This window comes from Chaetura pelagica, unplaced genomic scaffold (genome assembly GCF_000747805.2).
Source record: "Chaetura pelagica isolate M959 unplaced genomic scaffold, ChaPel_1.0 scaffold20, whole genome shotgun sequence".
NCBI classification, from domain to species: Eukaryota; Metazoa; Chordata; class Aves; order Apodiformes; family Apodidae; genus Chaetura; species Chaetura pelagica.
In genome coordinates this window covers 950353-977525 of record NW_009951958.1, presented here as the reverse complement: position 1 = coordinate 977525, position 27173 = coordinate 950353, and the positions used below count along the sequence as shown (strand labels likewise).

Sequence of the window (27173 nt, the reverse complement as noted above, 5' to 3'; positions counted from 1 at the left end):
GTCACTAAATCCTTTAAGTAAACAATGAACTGACTAAAAGAGGTTGGTTTGCAGGCAAGATAAAAATTGAAATATGAAACAAGAGACTGAGGAATGTAGTAGTTAGGGACAAGAACTAGTTTGAAGCTACTCACGCTCGCTGGAACTCTGGGATGCTGAAAATGGCCTGCATGACAGCATTGAGGTAGCAGCTATTTCCCAGGTTCTTCATGCCAGTGTATCCTGGGCCATACATGGGCTTGAGTTTCACACCAGCTTCCTGAATCACTTCCCATTCAGAGATTCTTGGTTTTATATCATTGTCTCTTAGCCCATTCTCTGTCTGAAAGCAATGAGATTTTTTTTTTCATGTTTAGCATCTGCCACAATTATGCTGCTGTTTTCATCACCAACTATGTGTTCTATACTCTAGAAAAGAAGAGCCAAGCCAATGGGCAAAGGGAGATAAATCCTGCATGTAGAAGAGATGATGTGGGTCAGAAGGCTAGCAGCTTAATTTTCCAATATATCTATTAGCTCTTTACCACAGCTCACTGGCTCTTTCAGTGTTCCTAGTTGTGACCTCAATCACAGCTGGCAGCCTCACTTCTGACCTCAAGCCTCAGCATAAAGTCACTGCATTTTTAATGCAGTAATGGCCAGAAATAGCTGCTGATGTAGGAACTGGTCCTAGCAAACAAACTAGATTAAAAGATGCAGATTCAAGAACTCTTCCCTTCTTTCAATTGGAAAAAGCCAAAATTTGTGACGCTGAAGTTTCTCCCCTTTACAGCTCAGCTTTCAGACTGTAGGTCCCACTGCAATTAAATATTATATATATTCTTTCATCTTTTTTTTATTTTTATTTTTAATCTTGAAGGAAAATGGTACATAACTCCAAACATTAAACATACAAACTAAAGACTACTAAGGAACTCTTTTAGAAGGCAGCTTTCAGATTTGACAGTAATGATTCACTTCTCAGACCTCAGAAAATAAAACAGCAACTGCCTGAACTTTACAACACTAAAATATTATCATAACAATCTAAAGGAATCAGGCATATAAGCTGCAAGTATCATTCTCCACCTGTTTCTTTCCCACCTCCAAATAAACAAACAAGTAAACAACACTAAAAGATGGATTTCCTACCACTTGCATCTGCAGCATATCAATTCCAAAATGTGCCAAATGTTTTGCTATATGTGGATCTAAAACCGGCTCCTCCTCATCAAAGGAATAGACATCTGCAAAAGCAGAGAGAAACAGATAAACTGTAGATTATGTTGTCCTTTCTCTTTGTTTATCAAAATTACATTCTCAGTACAGGACTGCCTTTACAAAATGCCATTTCATATTCTCCAAGTTTGCTTACAACCAGCAGAAAAATGCATAGACATCCATATAGTGCTGTAATTACCTTAAAGTGTTCTCAACACAGCCATCTCAAAGAAATTATTTGCCCTCACAGAATTAAAACCTGAGTATTTATAGTGCTCATAGTATTTTCCCCTCTAAAATAAGAAATTTAGAGGGAAAACAAAAAACAGTGCAAAATTCTTAGATATGTGGCCAGCCCAGAGTTTGAACGTGGGAACTAGACATTCTGAGATTTTGTGGAGCTACTAGATACAGGCAGACATGAAAACTGAGTACATGCGGGGCTGATTCTTGCTAATAGTATTTTCATTTCTAGCATAGTTTAAGGAATCCCCTTGTGCCCTTGCCTCACAGAAATGCAATGAGAACTGAAACATTATTTAATAGAAATAAGGAGATGTTTATTGAATGGGACTACATACCCTGGTTCTGACTCAGCCCATCTCCTACTTAACTTAAACAAAAAGGCAGTTTTCTTGAAGTCTGCTGGTACCAAACCTACACTGAAATGCCAGGCTGAAGGTTAGCCAAGACCTCAAAGACCTAATGCAATTTTTTAAATCTACCAGCCCTGTGGAAAAAAAAAAAAATAAAAAAAAAAATAAAAAATAATAAAAAAAAAGAACTCTCTCAAACCAGGCTTTTTTGCTTTTGAGTAGTGTAGCCAGCTGCTGATTAGCCACCAGACCCTCCTGACAACCCCTCTGGCACGCATGTGGCTGTAACTGCCCATCTGCTGGAATTCCACTGTGTGGTAGCAAGACATGACTGTTCATCCACACAGGAGATCACAACATTCCCATAGTCTCTAGGTGAGATCACAGTACGGCCAAAAGATCTTCTAAAGTTCAAACACCCAATGGTGTTAGATTACACATCTACTGATCCTGGGTGACTACTTTCTATGTGGAAGCTTTGATTTTGTTTTCTCTCAGCTCTGCCAACTGAAGATAGAGCAGCCACCTGGGACTACTGACCCAGAGCAGCAGATATGGAACACAAAACACATTAATCTTTTGCTCAATTCCAGCTCCTGTGTCACATACTTTAGTACTTTCTGCTGTGTAGCCAAGTTAAATTAAAGGGAGATAGAATTCTTATTTAAAATAAATAAATAAAATGCAGCAAATCAAAGAAAGATTATTAGAGCCCCTAGACACAGGTCTGTACTGCTGTCATATGGACAGCACTCCTAGATATAGATCTAGGAGATAAGGAATGTAGACAAGTCAGCAAATGTGACACTCAGAAGCTTATTGTTACTGTGAGAAAGTGGCAGAATAGAGGAAATGGGGGAGGGGGGATAGAAATCAGGAGAAATTTGAGACAGCGCAAAATACTACTGAACAGAAAATAATTATTATTCATATCACGGTAAAAAAAATATATTTTTTTAAAATGGCAATACTACCTGCACTTCCTTTTCTTCCACAGCTCAAGATTTACACCTGTTCTGGCTGTGCAGACACCACTCCTTGCCGCTTAAAGGATAACAGGCAATGGCAACATTACCTCTGAATAAACAAGTTGCACAGGATCCCCCAAAGCAGTAGGTGTTAATTGCAGATAGTGGCATCCACAATGGAACTCACTCTGGTACCTGTCAGACAGGGCTTCCCACAGCCTCAAAACTGGTCCTCAGCCCATCCCTCAAACCAGTTTCAAACACACAAACTCACAATGACTTAAAATGAAATAAAATAGCATTGAAGAGAGAGGCAGCAGCTTGCACAGTCTGCCAAGGACTACTCAACCTACTCAAGCAACTTTTCTGACTCCTGTGCATCCTGACAAGGTTCAAGAGTGGAGACAGAAGTTTGGTTCTATCTCTGCCTTGATCCCAGATCTGTTTGTTGACAGAATAATACCAAATGAGGCTAGTGCCCCAAGAATCTTTCATAATGTATGCAACACAAATTTCCCAAGACAAAACAAGGAGCTCTCCTCTGCCCCCTCTGTGTACATGTAGGGTAAGTGTCACACTGGTAACACCTCTTTCTCCTTCTTACTGGTGTGAAAGAGGAGTAAGTTAACATCAGCAAAGGGACTAACACTTATTACGCAATAACCATCATCTCTTCACATTCAGCTCAGGAAAGAAGAAACCAGACAAGCATTGCATTACAACCAGCAAAGTTCTTTGCTGAAGCTCATTTGTCATCCAGCCCTATCAAGAGCTTATGACTACCACTGCAATATAGATCAAAGAGAGAATTACTGAAAAGGAAGCAAGGAGGCTTGGGGAAGTTTTTTTCTACAGGGAAACCAAGTAAACATCATCCAGAAGAACAAAGGTGTGTAGAGAACTGCTGCTGCCCCTCATTCAGAGGGAAGGATGACAACCTGTCATTTGTTACCACAAAGGCCACATAAGAGAGGAAGCAGTTGATCGGTGGGAGGCAGAAGGACAGCAGCCCATAAGGAAACAAGTATTGCTGCTAAAGATGAGGAAGGGGAAATATTCCAAAAAAATCCCACTAAAGAATATTTTGTTTACTTTGTAGATGCAGTTGAAACCTACAGCTGGGCAAATTCTAAAACACCTTCCAATAACTGAGAGATTTAGAGAGAAATCCAAAACCAGGCTCATCCAAGGAAACAATATTCCATCTGGGAAAAAAAAGAATGACATTTCCTCAGGTTTTTTTAATGGCACAGCTGGTGGAATCTGACTACAGTCTCCTTTGCCTGAGAGTGAATAGGACTTACAAATAAAAACCTCTCAACTGACGTGTGTCAAATATTTTTCATCCATATGGTTATAGGCACTAAAACAAAAATATAATTATTCTGTGTGTTCTTCCACTTTTTATTTCTCTGTACAGCTGCAGCAGAGGATCTCTTTGCTTTTTCAGCTTCTTATTATTTTAATCCTCACACACCATAAGCCTCTCCACAGCAACATCCCAGAATGTCACACTTTGAGAATATGCAAACAAGGGTACATCTACAGCTTTTTTCCTCCCTTTCAAGATATTCAGAGGCATTTTATAAATGAGCATCACAGCAGCCCCATGAAGATGAACATCCATTCAGCTGAACAAAACGTTACCAAAACAATAAGGAAAAATAGCACAGTTTTCAGTTGAAACAACTATGCATACTGCTAAGTATTTACTTTCCTGAATTTAAAAAAACATTACCCTGTTACTGCTTCTATATTACATAAAATTGAACAATTTGCCCTAGCAAATGTAGCAGAACTGAGAAAATACTCACAATTCTCCTGTTTCAAAATAATAAATCTATTATAAAAACAAACAAAAAATTACTTACACCAAATATAAAACAAGAGAAGAGGAACATTTATAAAAGGTAAGAGCTTTCTCCAAATGGACTGTGTGTTATTCCCCAAAACCCTGATCAAGATTCAGAGGGTTTTCTTTTCATATCAGTCTCAAACACTGGCATTAGAAAGAAAACCCAACTGGTAATAGATATACACTGTTAGTCTCATACACAAAAGGTGTCCCATAGCAGAACCTGACAGGTGGCTGACCTGCTCCATCAGGAGTGATGGTTCCCAACTTCACTGCCAGGGGATAACCTGTATCCTTGTAGTGCTCCATTGCATGCCCATTACCCCCACTGCCATCAAAGAACCACTTGCCACACAGCACTGAACCGTCCGTCAGGTTTAGCCACAGATTCTCACGCAGGTCACATTTTGAGCACTTCCAACCACTGCAAGAGAAAACAGGAAGAAACAACAGAAATAACTAAGACAGGAATCAATCCTGTATTACCATTTAAGGTAGGTCAGATCAAAAGTACACACTTCGCCCAGAGTCATGCAAGAGAATTGTTGGCCATGTTGCTGGCTTTACTTCTGTTACTCTGGACTGTATTAGAGATTGACAAACTTTATTACCCTCACCTGGGGGGAATTCTAACACCATTATCTAACTGTACAAGTGTTTTGGCATGTTTAGATGCCTGTAGCTCTTCTTCCCAGGAGTCAGGTTCTTGTTTCCTGTAGGGTGACTTAGAGCTGAGGAGTGCATCACAAGCTATTGTCATCTGGAAGACAAATGTATGGCAATCAAAACCAAACACTGTTCAGTGACTGGACAGAATTTGGCATTCAGAACATTGCCAACCACATACAGAACTGGGTACCAGTAAGACCATTTATAAGGTTAAATATGCATATATTATTACAGATTGCAGTTACTATTTTAGCAGGAGAGTAAGCATGTGTGCTATGTGAGCTTCCCTGAAACAAGCTGAGGTTACAATAAGGGGAGGAATACAGAAGAGAAAAGGAAATCTAAGAAACAAAGACAAAGCAAACTTTTAAAAATTACTCTCTATGATAGATCTCTATAAAGATCTTTATGTAAAAACATGCACCACATAAGCACAAAGCTCCATCTTGATAAAAGCTGCAACAGGACAATTCCTGTCGTCACTTGTGCACACTCACTGACCAGTGCTGGTAACTCTTCTATGTTGGGTAACGAGATTTCATAGTGATCAGGAAATATAACAAGCTTTGCTTCATCTTCATATTCAAAGTCATCACTGTTGAGATCACCATGTGTCTCTAGATCTGAAAAACAAGATGGGGAATATAAGAAGACTGTCCCAGGATCAAGGTTCCTAAATTGTGGCAGGTATACCACTATGAAGCATTGCTTGCCTGGCATTAGCCTGCAAGCTGACACTGGCAGTATTTTCTTCTGGCTAGAAGTGTTTGTAAAACGTTGATCTAAATTGAAATCTGACCATTTGCAAGAGGATGTTCTGAGGACCAAAATTTCCATCTTAATCTTATCCCCAGTCAGAGATAATTTGGCCCCTTTCCAAGCAGTGCACTATTGCAGACATTATGGGAAGTAACTAACAAAATTCTGCTCATTTTGGTCAAAATAAGGACGTGATGTTGTGCCTTTTACCTGGGGTCTTGAAACACTATACAACGTGGTGACCAGGTCGCACTATCCATGCCCACGTTGCAGAGCAAGAACAACGTACCTCTGTTTCAGTCCTCCCATATTTTTCAGATCACAAACCTGTCTGAAACATCCGCTCCCATCCACCTTGGACCTGTGGCCTTCCCTCCCACAAAGATGTTCATGGCTAGAAGTGTATCCAGTAGGCATGTGCTTAGTGAATCACTCAATACTAAATGAGCATTGGCAGCAACCACTGCACCCTGGGAATGCCTGAAACCTCAAATGTGTATCTGGGAGGCAGGTGAGGATGACAGACGCCAGATTCAGAAAACTAAGCTCTCTATTTACCCAGTGGTCAGTAACAGCCTGAACATTCTAAGTGATAAAACAAGTATCAAAAGCTATTTTAACATGACCTGGAAAGACCACCACTTGAGAGGAATATAGTCCAGTCTCCAGTCAATTCTTGGCAAACCTGCGGCACCAGCCGGACCTGAGGGGTGGCAACACCCACTGTCAGTGACTTCCAGCAGTATGACCTCTTTCTCAGCAGCAACCAAAAAAAGCACCATCTCATCAGCTGAATATAGACACAAAAGCAAGAACTTTTTCTTATACTGAAAGCCCAACATTTATAAAGAAAATATGAATTTATTACTAACTCCCAGAATCATACAGTTTCCATAACAATCTCTTCCTTTCTGCAGTATAATAGAGATAACAAGAAACCTCACTTTACTCCTGGCTTCTTTTACAGCTTGTAGTATAATCCTATGTTTTGATAAAGGAGTGAAACTGAACATATGCAGCCTGCAACAGTAAGCTCTCCTACTCTATGAAGCAAAGAAACTGAGTCTCTCCAGGCTGATGTTACATATGGCAACATATCACAGAGAATTTTCATTTAATGCCCAGAAATGTGACAAGCACCACGCTACGAAAAATACCAACCAACTCCTAAATATGGCACTTTTCCCTGAAAGGATAAAAACTCGATGTGTGTTCAAGACAGGTTTAAAGGCAGTGCTTGCAGCCACACGCCCTCTGCTCAGCCACCAGAGGGATCCTGAGGACAGCTCACGGCAGCTGCAGTTATCCTTAGACATGTTTAAGACATGCTAGTATTTTCATTTCTTTGTGATATTGGCATTAAGTTTATAGTATTTACAACCCACTATATAGCAACAGCAATGACACAGTTGTCTGGGTTCAAAATTCAAGCCCACACTTGAGCTCATCTCACATGCCAGACAGTAGTGATTTTACTGCTGCTGATCTGACCTGCATTTGAACTAGTGATCCTGGGATGAAAGACTGAGTATCCTGTTAGCAATCATCTGCTGCCATTTAAGGACTTCACAGACTTAGGAGCATCAGCCTTTTGTGTGCAATGAGTGGGGAAGGAAAGATCCCTTTTACCATCTTTGGATTAGTATCATGCATGTTACCAGAAAAGTAGAAAACTGTGTCCTGTCAGCATGGTATTCTGGATGTCTGATGCACCAACATGACAACATCACATTTATTTTAAAGAAAAATACACACAGCTTTGGAACAGCTCCACGAAAAAACACGTGGATTTAACCGGGAATTCCACTTTTGAAGGTGACTGTGGAAAGCTTCACACACCCACCCCCCTCTGAATAGGGGTTAAAAGTACTGCCAGTGCTTTTTGGCAATTATTACCCTGAAGACAGTTTCTCAGGGTTCAGAGCCAGTACAGAAGAGCGGAAAGGACTTCTAAGGTCACTGACTGGAATCCCTTGATATAGCAGATGACCAGATAGACTAATTCCTTTTGTTGATGTCAGATAGGCCTCAAAAGGATGTCCAGTTGAAAACCTCCAAATCACCGCTCATTTTTAAATCTTGGCTTGTATGCACTGAGAGTCCTAGTTGCTAAGCTCAGTATGACATTCTACCTTTTTTCTGTGTCTGTGCATGGGCCAACACAGCTAAGAAAGCATGAGTAAAATACAATCAAAATAGACAACTATGACTTTAGAAGGCAACAGGGCCCACACTAAATGAAGGCAGAGGTTGATCCCATAGCCACTGGGCACCATGTGCAGTCTGAAGGCAGTTTCAAACTTGGATCCCAGAATTAGTACAGAATTTGAGAGAGGAACAAGAGGCAAGAGGAGCAAGGGGAAATCTACTTGCAAATGGAGCACATCTGATTAAAAATCACTGTAACACTTTAAGCACTATGCTTCATACAAAGCTGTTTCTTTGATAAGGGTGTTCTTCAAAGACACGCTGTAAGCAGAAGATTCTCTGGGAAAATCTCTGGGTTTACTCAGTTCTAAGGAGGAGCCACAAGAAACCCAACCAGTTTTTAATCTTTTTGAAGAGCTGACAGCTTGCTGGTGAATATCTACATGACCATGTTCCCCTTCTAGCGGACTAACCTCTTTATGGTGTCTCATCAGAGTCCCAGTTAAACACCATGGTCACTAAAACAGTGTCCCTAGATCACAAGTGTTACGTTGGGAGGCCAGGACAACAGGCCAAGTAAAATAACAGACACATTAAAACAGAGGCTCTTCTGATGTTGTTATTTTGAGCAAGTGGTCAGTAAATTTATGCAAGCTCACAGGAATCACTTTAGTGATGGTGATAAATGTGTTGCTGCTGAACTGACTGAAAAGAGCAGCTGGAAGTGGGAGACAGACTACTGTAAACCAACCCACAGGAGGGGAAGAAAAAGAGTGGATGAGCCCAGACTAGATTTAGACAAGTTACCAACTGACTGAACTAATAATAGTGGCATAAGGAGACTCCAGGCAGGAGCCCCAAACAGCATTTCCTGTGCAAATTGATGTGTCTGTGTGTGTATGAAAGGGAACACAAACATGAAAATTGAATAGGATGTTGTTCATCAGAGTCCCAGTTAAACACCATGGTCACTAAAACAGTGTCCCTAGATCACAAGTGTTACGTTGGGAGGCCAGGACAACAGGCCAAGTAAAATAACAGACACATTAAAACAGAGGCTCTTCTGATGTTGTTATTTTGAGCAAGTGGTCAGTAAATTTATGCAAGCTCACAGGAATCACTTTAGTGATGGTGATAAATGTGTTGCTGCTGAACTGACTGAAAAGAGCAGCTGGAAGTGGGAGACAGACTACTGTAAACCAACCCACAGGAGGGGAAGAAAAAGAGTGGATGAGCCCAGACTAGATTTAGACAAGTTACCAACTGACTGAACTAATAATAGTGGCATAAGGAGACTCCAGGCAGGAGCCCCAAACAGCATTTCCTGTGCAAATTGATGTGTCTGTGTGTGTGTATGAAAGGGAACACAAACATGAAAATTGAATGAGGATGTTGACTAGCAAGGCAACAAATTTTGAAACCCTAAAAAGGCATGGTAAGAATCTGGGCTTGATCTTGCTCTCACTGAAAGCAACAGACACATTTGTATTGACTTGGAAGCAGAGGACTGAGTCTTTAAAACAAATAATTTCTTCCTGAAGCCACTAAATAGCAATTCCTTGCAGCATCAGGACCACTTTACAGACTATAAGCTATTTATTTCATTTGTCTTCAGGCACATCTGAAACACTGACTTCATCAGATGAGCTATAAAAAAAAAAAAAGAATTTTAATTTATAAAAGATTCACGTTCCAGGCACAATGTTCTCTTCTGTGGCAAAAGGAAAACTTTACACTAGGATCATTTGGATCATTCACTACCTGTAAAATAACACTCAAATTGCTTGCTATGTCTCCAAAACATTAGTATGCTGTTCTTATTGCTAGATAAAGGCTCTGGTGGTGTCATGTATCTGCTCACTGTTTTACACTCAACTCAAACTTAGATGGCAAAGTCAGAAACCAACAGGTACACTCATGGTGTAACCAGTTCCACTGCTACTGCTAGGGACCATGCACATCTTTGCTGGGCTAAAATTTAAAAATATTCTCAGAAAACATTCAAATCCTCCAAAATCACAAATTCTCCATTCATAGATGTATGCTCTATATGTGCTTATTTACATAAACATAAACCACTCAAATCACTTGTGGTCAAAGTCCTCTTCAGCAGCTTACCAAACATCTGTACTGAAAACAAGGTTCTGCTGCTGGCAGCTATGAGATCTAGGAGAGCTAAGTGGAGCTGTGGTCAAATCCAGTCCAGCCACTCTTACTACTGGTCTTTACACTTGGAGCAGGCAGCCTTAACTGCATTCACTGCCGTAGGCAGGCGCGTGCCATCCAGGAAAAGCTCAGCAAGTTTACACGTTCTCCCAGACTCTCTAAGTGGAAGTTTTCTCTTCCTTTCCAAGGTCTTCTCTGAGACCAGCTGTGAGTCACGGATACTGCTCCTCACTGACACTCCTCTCACCAGCAGTTACCATGTGCATGGATCTGCTGACAGGACTGCTCATTTGAGTACTTCAAAACACTTTTAATTAATGGTCTAAGTTAGTCCTGACTTTGCTCAAAACGGAGCTCACACAACTTGCTGCACTGGCAGACACTGCTATGGTAACTGATCTGGAAGAGGACATCTGTCTACAGACAGGTTTTATGACAGCCACTCTACCATCTCTGTTTAGCCTAGATTTCAGGCTCTGGCATGTACAGACCAACAGAGGGCCAGGAAGAGGGCACCAGAACAAGGCAAAATGTGGTGATTCCTCCCTCAGGGTACACCTGCCTGCTTCCAGATGTGTATCTGGGGTTTTTATCTGGGGTTTTTTTTGTTTGTTGGAAGAGGTGGAGGGGAGTGAGAAGGAACAAACAGGGGGTGTGGTTGTCTGTGATTTCTCTATTGAAGAGAAGTTCACTTATATTTATAAACCAAAATAATAGAGAAAAATATAAAACGTGGCTCTACTGGTGTTCCACTTGATTCTTTCACTGCTATTGAGAACTGAGCTGACATTTTCAGAGAACCACTCCTAGCATCTGTCAGAACTACCTTCCTGAACAGTAATAGCTAATTTAGACACATCAATGTGCACACAGTTAAAACACTTCTCTTATTTGCATTTTCCAACATCTAGTTACACAGTAACATTAATTAAAACAGTAAAAGTGATTAAAAATCACTTCTAGATTTCATCTCTTAGATAATGTTAAATCAACCAGGAAACTATATTTGCTCATTTTTCAATCCCTTTCAAGACCATTTATGATGGCATTACTCATTCATAATTAGAACATCACAAAGGACTATGCTGATAACTCCTGGGAGTAACAGGTCTAGGGGGACTGTGCTGGTAAATTTCTGCTTTAAGAACTGGGCCTCAATACAAGGATCTTCCTTCTTATTTCTCCTACCTGTTTTGACCAGGATCTTGTAAGGAAAATAACTGTACATCCTGCCAACGGAATTGCTCTTGCTCACATAGTTACTGGATAACGTCTAAAATATATTCTGACAAGAATATTCCAGCAGAACCAGAACCATTACTTCACTTTGGAAAATACACAACAGCTCTTTTCTGTTCTATCATAGTTAGGTAACTTTCTGTCAATTCTGATTCTTTCTTTTTCTTCCAGCTGGGCTAATACGAAAATGGAATTTAGTAATTACACTTTTAGTGAGTGTATTTTTACTGCCAGCCAGCAGGGGGCGCAAAGAGAACTGCAGTAGATGGACAGACCAGACAAGATGCGCGTTCCAAAGGACATGAGATTCCAGAAGTACTAGATTAAATGGTGATAGTTCCATGTGCTAAATCCACCCAGCGAAGGTGCACCACCTTCAGAACTTCACGAGGACCAGGACACTTGGAACTTCTCCACCAGATCTTTGCAGGAACAAAAAAAACCTCCTGTGCAAGAATAGAATCTGAGGACTCCAACATGGTACATCCAAGATATCAAGCCACATACACTGTGTGCTGGCATAACGCAGTGACAGGAGCCTCAAAATATACACAGTAGATCAGCAAGAATAAAACCTGACCATGCTTTTGTAGTTCTTGTTGACACTCACATCACTAACACTGTGCAACCATCGCTGCATTGCAGCCCAGCTTTGCTTCTGAACCAACTACGCAGTGACAAATATCGCTGCATTGCAGCCCAGCTTTGCTTCTGAACTATGCAGTGACAAATACGATTTTCAAGGTAAACTGACAGTAAATGGCATTTAGACCAACATTTGTGATTTAAGACTGTTTTCCTACAAAATAAGTTTTTTTCTTCATGACTTATTTTAAGACTTTTTTTCTTTCCAAGTCATGCTAGCAAAACTTGCTCCAGACATTAACAACAATTTAATCGATCACAATCTGCAAAGTCCTCTTAGGGACACATTCCACAGATCAAAGCAATTCCAGAGAGAGGCCATGTATTGTTTCCCTTTAGCCATAAGAGCTGGCAATTGTAAATAAAAGATTTAACCTCTTCCTTACCAGAAGAAAAATTCACTATTAATACAGTTAGAGTAAGTAATAGATAAATAATAAAAATACCACAAGTTGTGGGAGGAAGGAGAATATGTGCATTGCATCAAATTTCTCTCATCCATATTCACAAGACCCTCAGGTTTTCAGGGTCATCTGAATCAAAGGGTATTGGATGAAATGGACAAGGTAAGAGGACTTATTTCCATGAAGCAAGAAGATATAATTGTGGACATAACAGAATAAGAATTGGTAGGAGATGCTGACAATACGTGTATTGTTGCATTCACTGTAGGAGAGATCACAGCACCACTTAAGAAGATGCATCTGCGTAACATCTTCAGAATCATAACAGCCCTTTCTGTGACCATCTGCTGAGCAGAGAGTGCCACACTGAGACCCTGTAATATCTGACCATTAAGTACAGATAAACATTTTAATAAAACATTGCTTTGTGGATATCAAAAAGAGAGAGAAGGGACAGAATTCATAAAAACTATCTATCCCACCCTCGGTGGTTTGAGAATAGTTGAGGGCCTATTTTAGATTAAAACTTCTCATGCATACATACAGAGATCTCTGAATGTGCACCAAAATTGCTAAGAATTACCTATTTGTTTGAACCAATTAAAAACAACAACAACAAAACTGCAACAGAAGAAAGAAAATCCACAAGGAGCCCCAAAGCCAGACACAATAGTGGACAGAGCTCAAGTACGCACACTGACAGGGTCAGGAAAGGACTGTATGAAAGCAGCTGTTCACAATACCTAAAAATAGCTTAGCATTCCTCCTTTTTGGTAAAGCTCCACCAGATGCTCCTGGTACCTTCTGGAATGAGAGAAAGAAACAATTAAAAATCCATCAAGCAAAACAACAGTAAATCAGCAATAGCCCCATAGCATCAATATTTCTGACACAAGTGTATTTATTCATGGTCCTTCTATTAAATCACAGTCCTTGCTAAGCAATAGAAATCTTCATTCATCTCTGACAGTGGGATTCAACTTATCGTTGCTTACTACCCTCATGGCATGAGAAAGCTGCCATCTGAATCCTTCACACTTTGCTTCATCAGCAGCTAAGCTGATCATGCCTCATGGGCAATAAAACAGGGACACCGAGCATCACTCAGACCTCTCACCACTAGATCCCCTCCAGTATTTCTGAGTGACTAAAACTGAAACAGAAAGAGGAAGAAAAAGCTGTTATCTGCATAAAAGATTCAATCCTTCGTAACTAATTCCACTAGGACCACTTTTGCTATTCAGAAAAAAATGTTCCTTCTATCAGGGTGCATGTCTGCTTCCACTAACACAAATCCAAGTCACCACTGTGCTTTCTTAACATGAAAGAATATGAAGAAAGCCTGACAACATCCAATCCATTTTTCAGGGTGATTTTTTTTTTTTTAATTTAAACTCCCCAGCAGAGAATAGTAACTTTCCAGTGACATGCACTTTCAAGCACTGCTTTCCCAATTCAAAATCTCTCAGACTACTAAGGAAAACACCAGTAGCTGAGGAAATGTAAAAGTAATGCACTTGCTTCTTAAGCTGCTTATTAACAGGCATCATTAAATAAAGTAAAATTAAATCCAATAAGCCTCTGTGACTATAATGCCAACATGGTGCACTATGTTAGGGTAACTAGTAAGGTTGTTAGGTGACTTTTTTTAAATAATAATATTGGAATACAACAGGTGGAGAGATAACAGCCAAGAACCTGTCAGCCTAAAGCAAGTTCAAGTCTGCCTCTGCTCTTTGGTACGTGAAAGGGTCACATATTTTGGGTGGTTCCCTTCATCATGTAAATAAAGCTTTGGCCAAAGAAGACTGCTTGAATCACCACTGAGGTCTTCTACATCATATGAAAGTTTTCCATTCTTAGAGCAGATGCCAATTAACACTTCTTGGCTGCACTAAAGAACAGATCCTATTATTCATATGTATATGAGCCCTAGGGAAAGGGAGTCTGGCTTGCAACTCCTCCATTATAAAAAACACCTCAATGAAGGTGACCATTTTTTTTCCATAATACTACTGAAAAGTAGCTCAATTACAAATATATTACTAATAAATTACACATACTTGTAGGATTATAGCTTCAGAACTAAAAAGAAGAATAAAATGCTGTTTCCAACACTAGGAAATTCCTATTGAATTCTGGTATCACCAAGTGGGACGCTGTGAACTCCACACAACTAGTTATTTCAAAGAAGATTTCACATGTAGTGGCTTTCAATAAATACCACTGACATTAAGTGTTTTAGCGTGATTTTCCAAACTGGTGAGTATATCTGAAGTGGACCTGCAGATGCATAATACTCCTGAAAAACTCAGAACCTGAATTTTTACCTTACTTCTCCTCCTGTCAGAAATCACTGAAAATGTTCCCTGTTCACTAACAATTTTGGCTTCTAGCAGATGTGACACACCCAGCAAGGGGGAGTCCACACAACTCATTGCCAATGGCATTAAATTGTTTGCAATGCTTCCTGTACAAGGTGCAGTGTAGCTTATGTTGCCTTCTCTTTAACTGCACCATTGCCACATTTTTTATATCAGCACCACTGAGTAACATCCAGGAAGCCATCACTGCAGGAAATGTCATGCTTCTTGCCCTGTGTTTTCAACAGGGCTGAGGTACCATGATAGCATCAATTCAAGGCTCTGCCTACAGCTGAATGCTACCCAGGCAGTTGTATGAAACAGACATACACTACAAGAGTGGCCAATTTAAAAATAATTAAAAGTAAAATTCAGGGGAAAAGAAAAACAAACAAACAACATTTTCTTCATATAGCTAAGAATTTTACCAGAGCACTGCAGAACTTGCCCTTGTACACATTTCTGATGATTCAGCAGATGCCTCTGGTGCTGACCTACCACTGGCAGATACTCTGGCTCTACTTAAGCCAACAGGCTGAAGACCTGACCCTTATTTTCTAATTGAATTGTGAGAAGATACACGACTCAAACTTAATCCAAACACCTTTGGAAGCAAAAAGGGATCTCTGCAGCAATGCAGTGCATTCTGCAAGGATCATGCCAAGTGAACCACAGGCAAGAATAGCAGCCTTACTAAAAGAATCTTAAGATAGCATATCCAATGCCTTTGGCTTTACTGTATCCCACACCATCAAAAGCTTGGCTTAAAACAACAAAACCACAACATGGCATGTGCCAGACACTTCATAAAACTGTTCCAGTGAAGGCCTGCTCAAAGGAAAACATAGATAGCACATAAGAAACAGTCACGGTAAAAAAAAATTCACAGCTAATGCATGAGGCATCCTAGCTATGGGCCATGTTAGATGACACAATCTTCACCTGTATGGTATAGTTACACACTGTTTCCTTCCACACCAATGCATTGCCACCTTCAAACAGATGCCAGGCCACTCTTCTATATCATGATTCACAATGAGAAAAATAGGAGACACTGAACCAATTCAATTGAAGGGACACAACAACAGCAAACAAAAATCAGTACATTTGCTTCTCCCTTTTGGAGTTCCTCAGCCTAGTCTTTACCCTGGAAAGGAATTTGAGGCCTCATTGTAACCCCAGTTTACCTTAATACTGAAAATTCCCATGTCGCGAGGAAGAACTTTATTTACAAGGAAAGCTGACAGGATTTCTGCCTACCTGTTTCTAGTCCTAGGTATCATCTATCAGGAGTTTAAAATTTACTCAGGAGAACCATTGCTAAAACTAGAGTAGGGTCTCCAAAACCTCCATTAACACTGTGAAGGAAAATGTTGCAATCACCCTTACAACAAAAGACAACTCTGAAGAACACCACACACATCATGAACAATCTCAACCTGGGAGACGTGCAAACCCCTTTGCTATAATTCTGTTAAAATATGAATAGTCAGCTACTGAAAATAGGTGGTCATGGCACTTTACATAACTTGAGGCCTTCATCACCCAGGGGAAACTGCTGTAGTATGAGAAAAGTGAAGTATTCTATCCCACTCCAAGCAGCTATTTTAGGCCATCTAACCTGCCAAAAGAGACAGAGCTTAAGGGGGCATGAGCTATAAGCAAACCCAGTGCCTTCCACATAGCTCAGGTCACAAGTCATTAACAGCCTTTTAGAGCTGCCAGACAAACCACACACAAACAGATGTTATAAAATGCAACATACTGTTGATATGCAGTGATATTATGGAAGAACAGTGAGCAGAAATTTGAACGTATACAGCCCTGTGTGCAATGGGTGTAACACAGAATCAGGGCAGTGTGTGGCTCTAGAATCCACCATTAATTTCAGCTAAGCTTTAGATCCCAGGCCAGGACAGAGGTCATGATTCAATTGCACAGAAATCTTAGGATGAAAAGAAGTCCTGTCACCCTGAGACCAAACCTCATATTAAAAAAAAAAACAACCAACAAAAACAAACAAAAAACCCCCCACAACCACAAACTCAGAAGCTTCCAACCAAATCTGAGCAAAAAATAGTAATTCTACACTTCAAATGCAGGTTTCAGAATAGTATTTAGTTACTTACAGTATGCATACAATATGCAGACAACATGTATGTGATACATAGAAGTGTGTAGTAAAGTTCAATGGAAGTCAGGCAACAAGTTGCCTTTAGGGCTTTTGATTAATTTCAGAACTGAAGCAATAGGATTGTTTGGGATCCAAGCACCTGAATTTGAAGCCCAGCTCCAAATCTGCATATGTTCATTTCTGTCATTCAAGATTTGGTCTATGTCTGAAATGCATTACATACATGAGCACCCAAGAACTGCCAGGGTAGCTATTTGAAAAGCCAAAAGTCTCACCTCTATCACGTGTCGTTTCAGATGCAAATATACGCACTGTCCTGTTTTCCGGTAATGCCTTTCAATGTGTTCCCTTCCAAATCCCAGAAACGTGTTCATGCACACATACAGACCTCCTTCTGAATCCTGAAAGGAGTGACAGAAATAGTTTCAGCAGAGAAGAAACGGAACAGGTCAGGAAGGGCTCAGCAAGCAGAAAAAAAACCGCAAAAAATTGTAGACCCTTTCTGTTAGCAAACAAGCACTGAAAATGTGGCTTTTGTAGCACATTGAAGTGTTCACATTATCAGTCCTTTAAGAAACTTCCACATCATATCACAAGAATTGAAACTCATTGAAATGTTTTACTTTACAACTACAGATTAGTGAGTGTCCCAATAGGAGGTCTAGAAGTTAGTCTTGAAAAACTTCACTTGAGCACATAATCCACAGAGATTTGTAGCCACAGAAGTTTGTAAAATATAGAAGTAATGAAGCACAGAAGAGTGAAAGAGAACAACTCTTTTTGTCCATTTGATTGCAAGAACATTTCAAATCAGATACGTGGCAGAGCTGATGGTGCAGGGATTCAGCCAGAACTTCTACTATTGATCACAATCTTATCCAAGCAGCTCTTAGAACTAGCTAACAAAATACTGGCAAGCATTTTGTGAACACTCTTCAGTATCTATCAGGGCTTCTTTCTATTCATGCAATTAGTATGTTTGAAGACAAGGCCAGTACAAAGGAAATACATATATCCTGGTACTGATCACAAAAGCTGACATTTCAGTAACATAACTTGGCAGGAGTCCCATCACTTTTTTTCTCTCCCAAAAGCTGGGTGTTGATGCTGGCTGTTATCAGGGTCTTGCTTCATTTCAGTACTGCTCCCAGATCTCTCCCACATCACTCTGACTGTAAGGAAAACTTCCAGTCATTTGGTTCATTGACATTGGATCATTTTTTTAAGGCCTCTCTAGCATGTACTGTTTTGAATAGGTGGTGCAAAACAAAAACTTGAGTCTTTCAGAAATGCTGTGACTTTTTTTTGTATTGTGAATTTTTTTGTGTTATTGGACAGTAAAAAACATCTCATGCTGAACTCCTCAAAGAACAACATGAGCTGAACTCATCCATAGGCACCTTAGAAATAATTTTTTTAAAAAGGTCATTATCTCAAGAAACAAAGTTAGGCCCATACATGTGCATAATCATGTCATGAGAATTAGAGCAACAGGATACCACCAGGTAATGCAACTCCTGGAAGATACTCGATACTTTAAACCAAGAAGTTCTCTTCTGCCTGGCCTACTGACTTGATTTGAGCCAGGACAGAAGTAATTTTCTCTGTAGTAACTTTACTCTTCAGTTAAGTCTATTTTAAGTAACTGCACTTTCTGAAGTTAGCAGCATGTTTTTCAGTGGCTGCTTCTAGGACTGATAACACTCGACACTTGTAGCTGGTGCTGGGGAATGGTATGCAGAGCCAAGGTCACTGCTTTGTTCTGCTAAAATTCTAATGCACCAGAAACCAAAGGCAAGGAAAGTGGTCACACCTGCAACCTCCTGTGAGGAACAGCAGGTGACCCAAAATTGATCAAAGTATTTCATCCCATACACATCATAAATCTGGGAGACCATGAGGGTCAAGTTCTCTTTGTCCCTGGCCAGCATCATGATAGGACTCTGTTGTTCTGCCTTTGATCCCAATCCACGTGTTCCTGAGTCCAGTTCCCATCTGCCACTGAGTCCAGGACTTTCCCAGTGCCTGCCCTGCAACCTCGGTGGTGACATGAACATTACTGGGGTGGGAGAGGGAGAAGTGTGATATTGGTTTTATATATATTTGTACATATTCCATTATATTCTTTTTCATCATTACTGTTTTCATTCAAGCTGTGTACTTTAGTTTCCAGCCTGTAAGTCTCTCTCCTTTATTCTCTTTACTTTCACTTTCTGGGAAGGGAAAGGGAATAAAGAGCATCTGTCATTCATTTAATTGCCAGTTAAAACTTGGCACATACCTCTCTTCAAGCAGGAATCTCTCCTCTGCCTCTGAGCCCTGCTAGGCCCCTCTCAGAGCAAGCACAAAGCTGCTCATCCTGCAGCGCCAGTCATGGCACAAGTTAAGCTCTGTCCAGACCTGTGGACTGGAAAAACTGGTAGAGGGCAAGTCAGAATGAGATCATAGCTGATCCCTAAGACTTCCCTAACCAGTACCAGATTAATACACCTTATTATCTTCCAGAAAATGAAGCTGAAGGGTTAATAGTGTTGTTGCTCATTTGATACCTGTCACAGACCAGCTGGGACCTCACAAGTCTCTTCCCTCCCACCACTGCCCCAAAACCAGCCTTGAATATGCCACTCTAAACCCAGTTAATTCTCCCCAATCCATTTCAAAGATTAGCATGAAGTATTTCTGTAGGGCTTGAAGGAAACTAAATGTTTAGCTTACCTACAATCCTTACCTACACCTGTATGCTACTCTTTGAAGCAAGCTAATATTTCCTGATTTAACTAAAGCCAGAACTGAAGAACAGCCTCCAACACCATTAAATACTGGTACTTGTACAGAGTCCAGCAGAGCCATGGAGGAGACAAACAGGACAGGAAAAGAGACTAGAGAATGATGTTTTAACCCAAAACTGTAGAAAATATCCATCTCTTCTGCTTTTCTTAATGTGAACCAACACATACAAACTTCAGCTTTTCAGATTTAGCTGCAAGTTGAACATGTAATGATCTATACAGCTGTTGCTTTAACTACTCAGAAGGACAAAAAAATTGCATCAAGCATTCCAGGATTCAAATGCAAAATCTGAAGCAAGAGTTTAGACTATCTGCCATTCACACTTAAAATACATTGTGCAGTCACTCTTTCAGCATTTAGATATCACAAAGACTGTCTCTCTGCAAGGCAAATTGTGAAATGTTCAGCCATCTCATTTCTGATACACATAACCCCTGAGATTCTATTTACCAAAAAAACCCAGAGCTCCTTTGAATGTGAAATGTTCACAGCTTTGAGAGCAGGGCTGATACCTACAATCATGTCCAAAAGTAATACAGTAGTTAGAGGAAAACATCCCCTTTTGATATTCAAAACATTCATAAAATACAATTGCATTTAACACGTGTTACATTTATTTTAATTTCCACTACTCTTCCACAATTTTTTCTACTTTAAGGCCCATTATACCTTTGCTGTCTGCTCTTATGTTCTGTATTCCAAATCCTTTTATATTATGTCCTTCTACAAGAGAGTCATAGATGTGTCTGCTACAAGAGGATCCTATAGGTTCCCAGCCTAAATAAAATATATAGTGTTGTCACTCTGGGGTCTCAGGAACTTTGTTTACAAATTTGTTTTCTTGGAGACTATTTTCTCATTTTCTGGAGGAAATCCAAGAGACCACTGAACTGTTTCTGATAAGCAGCCTATGACAATAATCTCACACTTTCAGTATATGAGCTAAATGTAGCATCTGAGTAAGTTGGTTGTGGTTACTAGCAAAACAGTTCTCTCTCCTAGAGAACACAGGCTATCCTTTCATGCAATTTGGAAAGAGCTGGACAAACTGTTCAAAAGTCTAAAAGGTCACAGGAAAAAAAAAAAAAGTCACCTTTGCAGAAGACTGTATAAAGGATTAGGTCCCTGATTGATGCTCAAAGAACACTCACTTATGATCCAAGACTGGCTTTGTAGTGGTGAATTTAACCCTCCTAAGCACACAAACATCCTGGAAGGAACAATATTTTACATAGGCTGTGGCATGCAACTCTTTGTAATTAACATTCATTTTAGATATGTGTGAAAATTTACACTGGAGGAAGGCAACCTATCTACAGTACCGAATACACTATCTTACACCAGAAAAATATAGCTTGTCCTGAGAGAAAAACCCTGGAATTTTAGCTGGTTCCACACACCATACCCACTCAGCATGTAGTAGATATGTAGCGTGGAGTTAGGATAAAGTAACATACCGACATTGCCTTAGTTACTCCAATCTAAAGACATTGTTGGGACAAAAAATGTCAATCCAAAGGAAGTGTGCCACAAGCCACATTAGTTGTTGTTCTGGACAACTGTCCTCTGTCACCCAAATGTGGCAAGAAAGCAATGGTGACAAAAGAAAAGCAAAGAAAAAATAATAAGAGGTAAAATTTGGCATCTGGTAAAGAGGAGGAGAAGGAAAACCAACAGAATCAGAAAAAGGAATAAAACAGCAGAGACATACACAGGGATTGATGTGTAAATATATACAAACAATGAAGAGGAGCCATGTGCTACTGAAACTGGTGAAAGACAAGAGAAATGGGAAAAGAAGAGCTGGGTTGAGCAGAGGCAGAAAACAAATGATCTGGCAGTAGAAAATAAAGAACAGGGCTTCTAATAACTGGATTGTTATCTTCAAGTGCAAAATAAATCTTTCCCCCATCCTCCCTTGAAAAAAAAAAAAAAAAAAGGTTATTTTTTACTATTTTACACACTTCGTGACAGCAACATGCAAAGTACAGAACAGCTTGAAGAATCTACACATTGCTGAAATAAAAAATTTATCAGGAGTCCAGGGTTCTGATGTTATGTGGACAATCAGCTAAATTATAACAGCAAATATATTAGTTTTGAAAGGTTTAAAATCCTCCAAGTTCTGGTCTAAATTCCAACTGCTAGGCATGGCACCGGATGTTTCCCTACAAGCAAATTATTTCACAATTGCTTAACAAAGATGTCCAGTATCTTCATTGTAGCTTATAGATGAGCAGGCACATGGATAAGGCCAATTCAGTACAGCACTTGAAACATTTCCTGGGAAGAAGAGAGACACATAAGCCAATCAGTTACTAAAATGAAATCAAACCACCATCCCAGGAGATGGATCAACTGCTCACTCACATGCACAAATTATGGGTGGGCTCCAGAGACGGGCATACGTAATTCTGAAGCATTTTCTTGTACAAGTCACATTCACAGGCAGGAACAAGCCTTCATGGTAAACGAGCAAATACAATGGCAAAACTAACATTAGGTCATGAGTACTTCTAACCTGCAACCTGGAATACAGAACCTCCATCCATCAACAGTGTTTGGGGTCAGATTATCCAGGTGCAAATTGTGTGAGCCACTGATAGAGATGTCTCAAATCCATCACAGGTTACTTCCTAGCTCAAGTAGTGCCACCTGTATCACTTCCATTGTAGCTTAGATTTACAGAGAGCCTGATGATTTTTGCTGTGTGCAGAGCACTAGCCAATCAATTCTGCTGGTCACCAGTTCAGTACTGTGCTTCCAGAACAGCAAAACTGGGGAGAAGAGTCAACAGGAAACCTAATGGTTCCATAACAATTCAGCAGAGCTACAAGGTTATCAGTTATTCTGCATCTTCATATGTACTCCAGGTACCTTATAATCAAAGTCTGCTACCCAAAATACTCCAGCACACCTGATTAACCAGCTAACTCTAGTTTGGACAGTCATGGATATAGAATGCTAGTAAGATCCAAGTTTAGATCAAACTCAGAAATACACAAAGCACGTACGTATGTGGAGAACACACAGGCTGTTTTCCAAAGACACAGAGTTATTTCTCATGTGTGAACCACTGCAGGCACAACTCTCACTGATTTTACCATTCTCTAACTTGGGAAGACTATTTAGTTAACCTAAGTGTCCTGGGGCACTCCCAGACAGCAAAACACTCAACATTCACCCATGGGACACCTTTGATATCTCCCCATCATGAAACAATACAACACTACTCTGATTTTCCATATGATCACTCACCACCAAGCAATTCACTGCCTCAGTAACTTGGAAGTCATTTCACAGGTAGGCCAAAATCTATCTAACTAGGTGTATTCAGTCCTCCTTTATTTGTTTTCCCTTTGTTGCTACTGCTCCATCAATAGAAACAAGATACCAGGCTACTTCTCCTAGTCAGTGGCCCTAATGACTTTCTAATTTTCTTCAAGGAATATTGATCAAAGAAGCAGCCAGATAGGAGGTACTTATTTCTAGAAAGTTTCCTACAGTGTGGTCACTTGTATTCATTACACACTTTAAACTCTCAAGGATTTCAGTGTCAACTGTACTGCCAAATAAACAGCAGAGTATCAGCACAGTTTAGCCTTTGGGAATTGTCCTAACATAACCATTACAGAGTCCTCGAGCCACAAAAATGAAGTCAGCAAGATTCACAAAGGAAGCTGTTGTCAGCAGCAAGGTTTTCCAGCAATGATGCCAAGCTTTAGGCTGCTTAAACAAACGCTGTCCTGCAATCTACAGAACCAGACTGCTTGGTCAAGCTCGTTCACCAAAAGAGGAAGAGAGGTCACAGTGGGCACAACTGGAGAGAAGAAACCTACACCACAGATACTGAGTCACCAGGAGAGACTGTGTCAGACCTGAAAAAGGAGAGGTAGCAGCTGGGCCAGTCACCAGAGGAGTGATCCTGCACACGAGGCCGCATTTGTGTTTTGTAGGCAGCCTTCCTTCCCCTCTCCATTCCCATCAGAATCATTGCCTAACTGGAGTAGGAGCCTTCAGCAGGGAAACACAGTTTTTCTAGAAGCCACCAAAAAAAAAGTAGTTAAAAATAAAGTAATAAAAAGTCTACTTTTCTAATTTTGTAAGATAAACTAAAAAGTGTCACTTGGGCTCCTCAGTGCACAGAAATCTTCCTCCTGTGTCTGTAGAATTTCCTGGAAACTAACCCTAGTGTATTCTGTTGGAACTAGGCCAAATCTAAGGACATTAATTTCTCATCTGCTTAGTGGTCCTTCTAACAATACTACCCTTCTGACAAGATCTTCATGCTACAGCTAATCCACACAGAAAAAATACACCCAATATCCACTTCTATCTCTCCTACACTCACATCTGAAATATCTCATCTAATTACTCTCTGTAGCACAATGCTGCTGGTTTTTACAGATCTTTACCTAAGGAAGCAAGATGTAAAACTCCTGGAAAGGGAAGAGTGAGTCAACCAATCTTCAGATCAGTGAAGCTGCCTGTAACCACTAGAACATGGATCTTGAATGACATTACACCACGCAAATCTGGACAAGAGGACACAACTGACAGAGTGACAAACAGTTCTGCAAAAGCCAGGTCACATTAAATTTTGCACAACTGGCAGTGAAAGATGGAGCTGCTCCCACTCAGCACATTTTCTTGGGCACCTCCTGACATGAACAGTTCTGGTCTCAGCCATTCCACCTCTACCTTTCTTGGTCCTTACCAAGATTCCTGTGGAATCATTCTCCTGTAATAATAACACTTTGTACACTAATGCTCACAGGTCTGATGGGTTTTCGTGTATTTTTAAGGTCACAATGCTTCCTTACAAGGACAGCAAGAATATACAATTAGTATAGGTAAAGAAACTTGCACATAGAGCTGCTGTGTGACTGAGCACATCACTTGAAAAGCTACAGATGAATACTCAGGAAATTCACTTATTTGGAGAAGGAAAAAAAAAAAAAAAGGGGTAAAGCTTTAGAGACAGTCTTACAGTGTTAATGGAAGAAACTACTGAAATAAGATCTGATATTGAAGGAAAGTGACAGAACAAAACATCTTGCATTGAATCAATTGAGAGATGTTGAAGTTAGAGCTGTAACAAGGAATGTGTTTTAAATCGCAAAATGAGGAAATACTGAGAAATTAACTTACAAAACACCTGCCCATCAAAAATGTAATCTGGAATTTTAGCCTAGATAATAAAACGAATAACATGTTTTTTAATGCTGATAATTTGCTTTAGTATAATAAACAAACCAAACAGCTCAATAGGTAGAGGCTCACTTAGGTTAGACATAGCTGATCTCAGAAAATAAGTCACTAAAACAACCTAACACAAAGCACACAGAGATAAACATCTCCCTTTAGCCAAGGCAACAACCTGACTGGATCCTTCCACCTTCCTCCTGTACGAGACTAAAAACACACCTTTGCTGTTTTCAATTGTAAATGACAGTGTTTTATCCAAGAAAGCACACATTTGCCCTTTATTATAGTTACCTTTGAAACAATATCTAATTTATTAGCTAGATTATACGGGAATAAAAAAGAAAATCTGAGACAAGCCTTTTGCCTGAGGAAAAGAATAGAAACTGAGACTAGTTTTAATTCTACTGGGACCGCACATGCTCAGTCAAGGCTTTTGCCAGCTCAGTGCCTCTAATGACATTTAAACAAAAAGTTTTAAAAACAGACAGCAAGATTTTCCAAAATCTGAAATCCCTTCCCAATCAAGTCAAAAGTATTAAATGAAAATCAATCAATCAATCAATCAATCACAGGGTGATTCCACCTCCTTATGCTTCTTTGCTACACAGTTTCTGTTAAGTTTTGCTCAAACGTGATCTTCAAACATTGTTTTGCTAAACACAACTTCGGCTGTGTTTACTTGAGGCTTGTTGGGAGGGGGTTGATGGAGAGTGATTGGTTGTTTTTTACTTTGTATCAGTAATTAATATCCAGTCTTAACAGAAACATTTATAAAACAAGTGATACAAAGTGTTACTAAAAAACATCAACGACCTGTTCACTCAAGCAGAAAGGAAATATTATGATACATTGGATTTTCCTCCAAAAAACCTTAAGTATAATAAGGCAATCAGCACCTCACAGTGGAGACTGATTTGGCAATTTTAATCAGACTGCCCCCCAGTACAGTCAGTGCTGCTGGGTGACACTTGAGATCTGAAGAGTGCATGTAAAAATAACCTCTGTTCAACAAGACATGACAAACACCAGACAGCTGAGTCACCTTTAAAACCAATTTTGATTTTCTGTATTAGAAGGGATTGTCAGAGAGGGGGGGGGAAGGATTAAAAATAAAGAAATCTGTCTGTAACATATATTTAATTGAATATTCTGTAAACTCCCAGCTTCCTTTTGATTGCTGTCATTGACTTTAACATCAATATATAGTGCTCAGTCTCTGGGAAACTTCAGCTTCACGTAGAGAAGCAACTTTAAATCAATTTTCAGCTCAATTTAAAACGACCAAGTTCTGAGCACCCGTTCCTTGCACTGCACTGACCATTACTATTTGTGAAGACTTCCAATAATCTCAGCAAAGTTACAAGTGTGAGGCCCCAGATCTGCCACTGAACACATGCAGTCCATGGAATCTGTAAAGGTTTTGCAGGACAGCTGGAACACCACGGAAAGTTTCCTGTGCACCCAACATCCCATTAACAGCCAACTAAACAAGCTAGTGGGGAAATACGACAAGCTCCTCCAAGTCCAGCTCCGTAACTTGAACCCTGAGGAAGAAAGTGTTTCAAGGGGACTTTTTCACCGGTTTTCAGGTTGAGCCTTTACCGTGGGAGCTTTCCTTGAGGTTTTAAAAAGGTGAATGAGCAGCGAGACGGTAGGGAAGCAAAACCATCGGCATCTGCCAGCCAAAACACACAAATGAGAATGTCAGCTACCGCCCCTTCTCACTAGCTCAGTGTGAAAGTACAAACGCGAGTTCCCGAGGGGAGCGGGGAGACCTCGGGCACCCAAAGCCCCTTTCCCAGCAGGCAGAAAAGTCCCCCCACCCAAAAAAAAAAAAATTAAAAAAAAGCAGAATTCCCATTTCCGCCCGCCTTTAGGAGAAAAACAAGCACACGAAGGAGCAGCGCAGGAGCCGGCAGGTGCTCAGGGTGGGGAGCCCCGCGGGGCAGGGCCCAGCGCCGAGACCCCGGCCCGGGGTGGGGGGGACGGGGGCAAACCTGGCAGCGGGGGAAGCCCCTGCGGGTGGGGG

General features: G+C 40.3%; 1 protein-coding gene across 1 annotated transcript in view; it reads right to left on the bottom strand.

The window, feature by feature from the left end:
• Positions 1-17520, bottom strand: part of USP13 (ubiquitin specific peptidase 13 (isopeptidase T-3)) — a 35427-nt gene extending 17907 nt beyond the window's left edge. The window contains exons 1-7 of the mRNA XM_009999276.1: positions 17422-17520; positions 13393-13450; positions 5790-5911; positions 5237-5379; positions 4859-5043; positions 1132-1226; positions 135-322 (exon numbers count right to left, since the gene is read on the bottom strand). Of these exons, the coding sequence (XP_009997578.1) occupies positions 135-322; positions 1132-1226; positions 4859-5043; positions 5237-5379; positions 5790-5911; positions 13393-13450; positions 17422-17520 (890 nt within the window). The remainder of the gene's footprint in view (positions 1-134; positions 323-1131; positions 1227-4858; positions 5044-5236; positions 5380-5789; positions 5912-13392; positions 13451-17421) is intronic.
• Between the last annotated feature and the right edge of the window lie 9653 nt (positions 17521-27173).